This window comes from Dreissena polymorpha, chromosome 11 (assembly GCF_020536995.1).
Source record: "Dreissena polymorpha isolate Duluth1 chromosome 11, UMN_Dpol_1.0, whole genome shotgun sequence".
In the NCBI taxonomy this organism is placed as follows: domain Eukaryota; kingdom Metazoa; phylum Mollusca; class Bivalvia; order Myida; family Dreissenidae; genus Dreissena; species Dreissena polymorpha.
The window spans coordinates 43,072,334-43,084,014 of NC_068365.1; the positions used below are offsets into that span (position 1 = coordinate 43,072,334).

Here is an 11,681-nt window from a genome sequence, read left to right on the forward strand (position 1 = left end):
AAACGGCAATTGCATTCAAAAAACATCTCGGAATACGGGTTAGAAAAAAGTCAAAGTCATTGAATCTGTCGCGGCACCTTTATAGGACATGATTTATTGCCACCTAATATAAAGGATGTTTCAAATGTTATAAAATACGGCGTATACATTTCGAGCATGAGAAATTGCCAGTGACGTTTCAATAAAAGTTTCCTTTCGATGATATTATGGTCCGGAGTGTATGATCAACCGTTATATAATGGCATATGTACTTCTTTCATATATAATCTGAGACTTAACCACGTTGGTATTGGCTATATATTGTCATTCAATGTATGCGTGTCGTTGTTGTTGCTTGCATAAACATAGCAAATATTTGTACCGCCCAGGTTAAATTTTATACAAAAAAAAACTGAATTATCATCAAAGCTTAATGAAATAAGGCATAAGTACACAAGACATCCGGATTTTAATTTAATAAATCATTAGAAGTAAAAGAAAAAATATGCGAACAACTGTGGCAGCGTTTCGAGCAATCATGAAGCTGTGTTGTTTATTTGTGTTTTTTGCGCTTTTGCTTTAATATGAGGATTATTAAAGACATTGCTTCGATGCAACAGAGACAAGTAATAGTCAGATGAGGCGACACTAAAGATACCCATATCTCACAATCCATATTCGACAAAGTGAATAGCTTAATTAAGATTGTGATAGGAATAAAATCAATTACAAGTGACGATAACACGGCTCAATTTTCAAACCCGAACGCTCCACATGGCCAAAGCGCTAGGCTAGTTCACTTTAAATAGCTTTTTGAAAAACTGCTAAACAGGCACCTGATTTCGAAAGGCCAGCTTTCCTCAAAACGTCTGACAGGTCCAATTGTGCTGCAAACAAAGAGAGCTGGCCGTTATTCCTTCAGAGAACCGAGAAACGCATAGTATCATAATACAACCCCATGGATTCGCAATGGCCAGTATTGATTTTCTCATGATTTTTCAACTGACCTTGATCAATCGTTCCAAGTTTGAACGCCAACAAAAAGTAAAATTCGTAGCAAAACATTATAAACAATTCATATAGATTAAACTGAGTTGGTGTCGGATGTACTTGGCCACGAAAGTGGCACCATACATTATCATAATTTATCATATTTATAGCGTGTTATTTCTAAGCTTGGTTTTGATGGATACTACTAATAATACATCGGTATGTATTGATTGTTTTAAAACTATCATGTTAACTTAAACTAAGTTTGAAAAATAAAAAATTAACTAACAATTGTACGGTGGTAATTATAAATTGCAATAAAGTAGCATTTATTGTAATATTACTGAAGAGTCAATGTTTATTGTTAAATGCAGACACATAGTATATGTTAATAAAAGAAACGTTATCAACACTAAACTTCAAAAATAAATTTAATAATAAAAATATTTTTTAATAATACTAATTAATACATCAATCCTAAATACTTGTCAATTAAAACAATACCTAATGCTTTTAATTTATCTCAACTTAACAAGGTAAAAGTATCATAATGCTGGAAAAAATATTTTAAAACTATGTTCATACTGGCATATAGTATCAATACATTTAACAAATAGATCACACTGATATCGCTCAAATTGGGCTAAGCATTATACATCATCTAAGAATACTTCTTGTTGTGAACTAACCAATTGCAAAAAAAAAATCATTTAATACTTATAGAATATTTTAATGTCAGGTATTTTAATAGATTTTACAAATTAGGAGTCAAAGGACCATGTGCTTAAAGTTTTAGGAGGTTAGATGAAATAATCAGGGGTAAAAATACCTTTGTGAAGAGTTATTTTGTGCAATATATTGGTCAAATATTCTGAATATATTGTTTTGTATATACTTAAATGAAATAAAATGTAAACAACACAAATTGTATGGTATACAATATATATTAGAATTTACTTCTTAGTCACATTTGCATCAAAATGACTCAAGGCAGATAATTTCAAATTAATTGCATTAAAAAGCAGGAATCTCCTGTCAATGGTTATCCCTGTTATGTATTCATTTATAATTATTACATATAAAAATGATATCAACAAGGACAAACCAACACGTACTAATAGCTTTGTGTACTATACACCGACTCCTTTTTTCATGTGTTGCTAAAAAACATACATGCATGGTTGTAAGATATATTTATAATATGCTCAATATGAAACTATGTTAATTTAGATTACAATAAATAACGCAATTGAGTTATTATAATTTAAAATATATCATTTATAAAGTATGATTGTGGTAGGGTGTTTATCATGGTCAGAATTTGATAAATAAATTTTCCTAAACTTTATAATTAACCAAGAACGATTCAATTGTGGTTGTATTGATTTTATCAAGGATTTGACAATTTTGTTAACATACAAAATGAAGTTATATTTCTGTTTATTTTAATATGTATATGTTTCGAAACTTCTTTTTGTGTTTTGGTGTAAAATTATGCTTTCTCTGAAAAAGCACCATTAATGTCAACCTTTCTAGAAATAATATCATAAATATTTTGATTTTCGAAACTACTTGTTGATAAGATAACGAACAAACTACTAGGAATTAATATATTTGGAGACTGATACTGATGCTGAATGGGAAGTATATAATGTTAAATAAAATCGGCTTATGTATGGTTATAATTAACAACGTCTGACATTATGTAAAAGTATACTATTTAATTATTCGCTTAAATTAAAATGTATTTCAATGTTTCCCTTCAACAAAATGAAATTTTATTTGTTTTACAATGCTGTGTGCATGAAACACATATGGGTCAATCGTGTACATAAAAACATTTTTCTGTGTGCAGAAACCACATATGGGTCAAGCGTGGACATTAAACAACATTAAGGATGTCTCAAAGTTTAGTGCATGCCAACAATGTCTTTCCATACCAATTTAACACATGGACCCAAACTACAACAAAATCTCCGTGTGTGCGCCATATTGGAAAAGCGTGTTGACAAGTTCCAGGCTTTGGCATCTCATTATGTCCGTATGTCTATTTTTCAGCCAATGGTCACTGGTCATGTGACTAGAATCGGCTGGAGAAACATGTACACACATTTTCATAACTACTATTGGACACTCCAGGACCAACGCGTTTGCTGTAATCACACCAACCGCGATTACATACAGCGCAGGGTGTTGAGAAGTAATACGAGACGAAAAACCCGGCTCTTGCAACAACTTCGTAGAAAAGACGTAAATAAACAATAATAATATCATCATGCAATAATAACAACAGGTCAACACGAACTAAACCAAACAGTTAACACCTACAGAAGCCTAGACGCAGCCCATGTGGCGATAGAAATGGTGCGGTATGTCCGTAGAAGAAAAATCCATGCATGACGGCGGTACACGGACACTTCACGGAGTCTTGCATGTCTCCACTGGGGCTCATTATCATAAGTAGCAACGGGCTGATGGAATTCTTGAGGAGAGGTAGTGTACGTGATTTGAAAGGTCGATGCTAAATATGAGTGTTCAATGTGGTTTGTTGTTTAGTTGGTTATGATTAATTTTGTACCAAATCTCAGTATGATCTGCTTCTTGTGATAAGCTAATGAAAATAATAGTCTTAACGAGTAGAGGTTTTTTTTAGAAATAAGTAAGAAATTAAAAATATGCCCAACACTATGTAACGATATATTCACAATATATGCCTGTGATTTTCAGATTGTTTTTAAACTCTCCATAAATTTTCAAATACATAAGCAATGATTGCCTTTTATTTTAAAAAAATTGTCCATTAATTTGCATTCAATGTATCAAGAATTGTGTCAATCAAATTGAGAAAGTTATTTTCAAATCCAAAGAGTGTTGAGTACAAGTAAACAATAATTTGTTAATAAAAGTCACAATGTGTACCGGCTACACCATTTATATTTGAGTATGTATTGTGTAATTTTGAAAGAGTACACAATCTCTTATTACTCTTATCCATAGCAATAGTAACAGCAAACACACTTTGTTTGTAATTCACATGGGATGTGCCACTTCAGCCAATAGTACCTTTGCAAGACTATTCAACATGTATTTTGGGTATGTAAGCATGAAAACATCAGTTAATAACAGAACTGTTTTCTGAATGCAATCATTTTTCAAACTTTCTAAAATGCCTTCCTTTATACTGAGCCATGAAAATACAAATGCACCCTTATACTTTGTTTTGATCCTGAGATTTATTTATAATTGTTAAACGAATCAAACTAGAAAAACTCTTTAAGCAGCAAAATCATACCTGTCCTTGCATTTCGATGACACAAATGAAATGAACTATATTAATTGTTTGCCATAAAGGAAATAATTGTAACTATTGTTACCTCTTTTCCAGAAGTTGTGAAATTTAGTAAGTATTGTTTTGTGGATTGTAAAAGCTATTGATGGTCCGTTGTATAAAGTATGTTTTAATAAGCACATATTGCTTTTCAACTCAGTAAGGTGTGGAGAGGGGTGCCCTCCGCCTTACACACCTATTAACGAGGAAAATAACTATATTTTGAACACTAAAATGAAATTAGGTTAATGTCAGCGGTATTAACCAGTGCAGTAAACGTTTATTCAATATATAATTTTACACATTAATATAAAATGGTATAGGTTTATACGATTAATTATTAACTATCATATTGCTCTGTGAAAAGGGGGCATAATGCCAGACACTTTACGCACATGCATTAAACCCCCTTTTCACAGAGCACGGCTCAAGCCATTTTGTGAAAGATAGTGCACTTCAGGATTGAATCTAAAACTATTTACTGTTCATGTTTAACGTGAAGTAACATTGATCGTAACATATTGTTGTGATAATCTTGATAACACGAGCCACAGTTTTCTTTGGTTGAATACTTAATTTAATATTTTATTTACTTAATGTTAATTTACCAAACAACATTGTTTTATTGATTTGATGGTATGTATTGCTATCTTGTTGTCGCCAATGGTATTTCTGTATTATTCTATTATTGTTTGAATAAACTAAATGTTTGGAATTTATGATTATGCAAGTATTTACACCCAAGTCCTCTCCTTTAAACAACGTTTTGTATTGAACTGTCAATTGATGCGTACTGTATGCAATTTGAGTGCATGGTTTTCCATTTTTAGATTGTATCTATTGTTTACTGCATTCGCAATAACTTACATGTAAATATTGAGTATACATTTAAGGAACAATGGATATGCATATACATGTATTTGTAAAACAAATTTTGTTCTGTTCTGTTCTGTAAAACAAATTGCAAAGGTATATGTGAATTTTAACAATGCAATTTGATTAGCGATATTGAATGAAGAATTTACAATATGTTGCAAAAATGATATGTCTTAACATAACATAATATGGGCCGTGCTCTGTTATGAGGGTGTTTTATGCATGTGCGTAAAGTGTCTTCCCAGATTAGCATGTGCAGACCGCACAGGCTAATCAGTGAAGACTCTTTCCGCCTAAACTGGCTTTTCGCTAAGAAGAGACTTTCTTCAAACAAAAAAATACAATAAAAGCGTAAAGTGTCGGCCTCGATTAGCCCTTTCGAACTGCACATGCTTATCTCGGACGACACTAAGCGCATATGCATTAAACACTTTTCTTAGAGCACGGTCCATATTTAATATAAAGCAAAACGCTTTGATGTAAAGGCTTAGTTTTGATTTATGAATGTGCATGGTTGGCGTAGGCAGTTTACTGACATGTACAAATAGGTCAATGACCCCAAATATCCTCAAAACCACATACCACGTGGGAACGCCGTTGTGCGCAACGAACATGTGAAAGCTCACTTTGTGTTTATAACAGACTACATGTATTTTGCTATAACAAAGGTTGCTGAAAACATCTATAACGTTTGGTCCCTTTTCTTTATGTTTTTTTTCTTAATCACATAAGTTGATTATGCTACATCAACAATAAATGTATTCGGGTAGACTGCAAAACCAATCAAGTAATATTCATATAATAGACTAAACGTTCAAAATCAAATAACAAATGTTGTAATATTTAATAAAGAATGCCGTAAACGGAACCGTTGTTTGTTCTGTTGCAATTGACATTATCCACAATGTTTTATATTATTCTACAAACTTTGCAGACGCCTAGATTAGCTCACACATTGACCACCAAACTCACATTAATTTCGACTTGTTCACAAACCAGCTCCTCATAATCTCACTTCTATCTCGTTACACTTGCATGAATTAATCGGGAAACGAGGTCAAACAGCTTAACGAGTTATGATCATGGTTTATCTAAAACTAGGTCATATGAGTTGCACGAATTTGCACGCATTTTGAAATTTCCGCCTCTATGTATTTGCAACCACTTGGCGTTGTGATAAATTTAACTTGCCAAAGACGTGGGCGCAATAATTCGGTCAACCACACAAACAAACTGAAATCCATTTTGATAAGATTTTCATGATAGAAATAAATATTGAGCAAAATTGAATTTAAATGGTAATTTCCCTACTGCGATATTGTCAAGCGATATAATGAAAACATTGAGAGGTTAACTGGTGCAAATTATTATTATTATTATTATTATTATTATTATCATATACATTTAATTGATAGTAAATTTTATCTACAACATAATAATTTGTCTCCCATGACTCTTAAGTCATTTCGATTAATCATTTGTTTTGTTAATTGATTTATTTGTTACGTTTTGGTATTGGGAACAATGACTAGGCCCTATTAAATCAAATGTGCAATAATAGCGCGTGTTTTATCTACACAAATAGATCACATCGGATAACATATAGTATATTCCATATGATATTTATAACTAATTCCAGAATGTGGTTTGACGATTCAAACATATCAAATGATATTATCAAACAAACAAAAACTGTTACTAATACAATATTATGCTGAAAGCCCATGCACATTCACAAGAGTGTAAAAATTATAATCTGAGCACACACACACAATTTACAAATATAAACATTAACCCAATGTGTTCATGCATGGCGTACTCTGGCGAGTATTTAAATAATAATAAAAATGGAAACCCAAAATAATATATATATATGCCAATCACGTATAAACTTTTAAACAGCATTACAGTGGCAATACATTTGTTAACTATTTTGGCAACACGTTCTTGATTATGTACCTTTATTTATATTTTTATTGTGATGTATGACTATTAATACTTGTTATTTTTGATGCTTTTATTTCCATTTTACACTGACTCTATCTGAGGCTTCCAGAATATATTCATGTGTTGGGTTTGTTAATAATTAAAAAATTAAACATATCACAACATGTTTGCCATCTATATATCATCATGTAAGTCGCATTTTGTTTCAACTGTTGAACAGCATAAAAACCGAATAACGTTTATTCCAAGCAATAAGCTGTTTCTACTCTACATCAATACATATGCTACTTATTTTCGGACTTAGTCAAGACATGGTTTGTGTTCTGAGCAATAATAAATTTCAGGTTAAGTAATACATTCCAGTTTATGTATTATATGTGGGCTAAAAAAACGCACACAAGCTCTATATTCCTATATTTGCTAAAACACGGATACTTCATTATATTAACAAAATTTGCACAATTGTAGTCGTTTCTTACAATAATCAAGCAATCATTCTGGTAATTTTCAAAACAATTGTCACACAATTGCAATATGTATCAGCTGCGTCATTTCATCCCAATTAACCCATTCATGCCTAGCGTCCTGAAAAAAAGGACATTGCAAACAGCGTAGACCAAGATGAGACGCCGCATAATGCGGCGTCTCATCTGGGTCTGCGCTGTTTGCTTAAAGGAATTTCAGTAAGTAATATTCTAAATATAGAAATAAATATACTAGACATCCCTAATTTTGGAAATAAACTGATCCAATGTAGAAGGATGGGCGAGTCCACTAGACATAAATGGGTTAATAGACAACTCATGTACTACTAAGGTGACTGACTCATTTGACCTCATTCTCATAAACGTATCAACCCAAGTACCGCATTTTGCGTCTTTACGACAACAACGAAAACAAAAGAAAGCATGTTCTAATATGTAACATTTCTAAGTAAGAAGCGCTAAACTTAGTATAAGACGTGTATTTCTTAATTGTTGATGATGAACGTGATATCCAAGCAGAACTGTCGTGTTACAAACAATTCGCATTTTAAAACAGTTGGATTACATAAAGTCAGTAAAGTTCAAACCTTGTCCTTGCATTCTTCATTCTGACTATGTTGTTATCGTTTAAACATACACTCCCGGGCAGCATTTATATTTTATCTTGCCTCCATTCAAAACACTGACCATCTGTATCACTCCCGTCCACACCACCTGAGTGAAATCGGTCTTACCTTTATTCTTTAAGATAAATTAAACGTTTAACGCACTCGTTTACGGCCCTGGTAATATTTTTACAACGTGTACATTCATAAATGCGGCCCTGGTGCCAGTATAACGAAAACATGTGTGTTTTACATAGCTCCACCCAATGTTGAATCACATTGCCGCATGTTATCCAATAGTTACAGATCTGGATTTAAATATCCAATGAGGCTTCACACTGTGTTTAATATAAAGTTCACAGCCACTCGTGTTGCTCAGATGCGCTTTACTACATAATAAACTGTTTAAAAACGTTGGCTCACATATGTAAATTGTGTGCCCGTAATATGTATCATTACGCATATTATCGGTATTGAGTAATCCAAAGTTGCACACAGTAATTTAATGCTGGAAACGAAAATAATCAATTTGCATATATATATATATATATATATATATATATATATATATATATATATATATATATTTGCGGAAATAACAGCAGAAAGAATTACCACGCGAAAAAAAAAGTTATTTCAGAAAATATTTGTAATATTTGTCACAATATTCTTAAGACGAAATATGTCCGTTTTTAATTACAATATAATCTTATTGCTATAAATATACTATTATTTTTTTTAATACGTGTCCAGTAAGCGTGTCATAAATTAGCAAATATGTAACATGATTTCAACCAAGATGCGTGGACAGAAACACATTGTTAAGGTATAGTCATCTGAGTGCGAGTATTTGAGTAAAACAGAACTATTTACTTTCGGTGTAATGACATTAAAATGGCCATGTTATAATGAAAGATGCATAAAATGTTGAACAACATTTCAAAAATGTATCAGCTTGTTTTAAGCGTAATTTAACAACATTTGATTCGAGTGGTTGCTATGAAATGGACGTTGCACTTGGAGCAGACAGTGGACGAAACCTCATCGTTCACTAACACGAACGGTTGGCTTAGCCCTTCCCACTCATAAGCAAAGTGCAAATGTGCTAAGTGCAAACAGCATAAAACCAGAACAGAATATCTCGCAGTCTATTCGGGTGTTATGCTGTTTGCTGCTCATCAGTATCTAAGGGTTGGCAATGAAGCCGTTAAAACTTGAATCTAGTAAGAAAGGTCTTAAATTAAAGGTCTACACACGCGTCAAAATACGTATCTAACGTCTAAGTGGTAAAGGGTTTAAACGAACGTGCATCAGTTAATTTCAATTTAAGGACATCAACAAAAAGGGGATAAATGCAATATCCAATAGCTCATTATGTGTAAGATTTGTGCAGACATAACCACTATAAACTAATAAACTTAGTAACATTGTATTAACATTGTAAACCGGAAATACATACATATGTCGATACAAATATATGCAACTGTACAGTTTTTTAAACAAATAATGCCCAAAATCATTGCCGTTTCGAAATGTATTTTCAATTGTACTGTTTTTCATTTACAATATTGAAATTTGAGATGTTGTATATTTTTTTATTTTGGTTCAATTAATCAGAGTTTACAATTTATTAAAGTATTCCAAAATAAAACAGTTTGAATACAAGAAATTATTTACGATCGTAATTCATAAGGTGTGTATGATTTATATATAATTATAATTTTATAATATTTAGATAATTTGGACACTGCTGTTATTTCTTATAGAATCCGTTGAACAGGATGCGACATTTGTTCTCACCTGAGCAAAAAAGAACTGTGCCACATTATAAAACCAAGTCTTATTACATGTAAATCCAAATAGTGCATCCATAACTGCGGATTGTTCACTTTCGAATAAAATGTTACAGTTGTTACATATCTCTTCATAAATAATTGTGTTTACATATTCATAAATTATATGCAAAATGACACTCGAATAAATTTAAAATTAAGCAACTGTGTATACTTAATATTGTCTTATACAGCATACGATGGTCCATCAAAGCCGTGTTGGTTATTATTTAAAAATATTAAATACTGGTGAAAATATGTTATACTTTCATTGCCAATAAATATATAAATATGCAAGTCACTTATTACTTATAATAGAGTCACACATCTACGTATAATTAGGTTGTCATTCGTTCAAAGTGGCATTCATTTGCCATGAAAATTGTCTATTGCTAGCATCGGCCGTTTGTATAAACAGGTATGCATATTCCACACTTAGAACATGATAGTGCTTTTTGACAAAACTGTCATGGCGGAACAGCATATATTACCGAAATAATTGTGTAGAACATTTTGTTAAGCCATCGCATCAAAGGTTTTGAAATAGCCATTCTGTACACAACTATTATTTCACACCGAATTACAACGCGTGCTATACGAAATCCATTGAAAAGTTAACAAAACAGAAACACTAACAACAAAATGGCTGACACTTATTGTGTTCCAGCCACGTCTTATCTACATCTACTGGTCAGCTAGCAATGACCGAAGCGGTCGGCGACCACTGGCCGCAACTCAGTATTGGTCAATAAGCGGTCAATATTGGTACATATATGCTGCAATACATTTGGTCAGTTGCATTGGCTGAATGACATGGAGCAAGTTTCTTGATCGAAAGTTATGTCGAGAAATGGTTCGTACAAGCAATCAGAGCACAACATATTGGATTGTTTTAGTTTGATAAGTGTACGCTGTAAAGATCATATCATAAAGGTCCTGCATTAAATTATGCGCAACTAATACGTCATGTAACACAATTTTGAGGTAAATATAGTTCACAGTTTGTTAACATACTTTCAAGAAATTAAGCAAATATACCTTCGTGGAGGAATGTCTGCGGAGTGATTGTAAATCCATACATTGCTAAAATATGTGTTCCGACTGGACTCACGAGAGAGAATAGCTTTTTCTTGGTGCAATTGGGATTGAAAGAGGAGAGAAAATGTCATTATTTTCTTATTGACATGTTTTTCTGCGACATCTACCGAAACGGTGTGAAGCATTCTTAGCGTTGGCATAAACTATGATGGCCATCTTTGACTTACATAAGGCGAACATATGCAGTTGTAGACCTAATAAAGCAGCAGCACAAATATTTTAGCCGCGCTCTGGGGCTAAATGTATGTGCGTAAAGAGTCGTCCAAGATTTGCCTGAGCAGCCGCTAAAAGCAGAATCATGGACGTCACTCTCTGCCTTAACTGTATTTTTGCTTAGAATAGACTTCTTTTAAACGAAAAATACGATTAAAGCGGAAAGTGTCGTCCCTGATTAGCCTGAGCGGACTGTGCAGGCAAAGCTGGGACGACAATTTACGAACAAATATTAAGCCCCGTTTTTCCCAAGCGCGACGAAAAGCATTCGGCATTGGTGCATGTTTACATTAACAACACAAGACTGGCAAGTTCTCATGAAACACGA

The 11,681-nt window shown here is 32.8% G+C and overlaps 1 protein-coding gene across 1 annotated transcript in view; it reads right to left on the reverse strand.

Moving 5' to 3' along the window:
* Positions 1-8,333, reverse strand: part of LOC127850027 (protein lin-28 homolog) — a 29,575-nt gene extending 21,242 nt beyond the window's left edge. The window contains exon 1 of the mRNA XM_052382767.1: positions 8,193-8,333. Coding sequence (XP_052238727.1) covers positions 8,193-8,205 — 13 coding nt within the window. The 5' untranslated portion in view covers positions 8,206-8,333. The remainder of the gene's footprint in view (positions 1-8,192) is intronic.
* Positions 8,334-11,681: the final 3,348 nt, after the last annotated feature.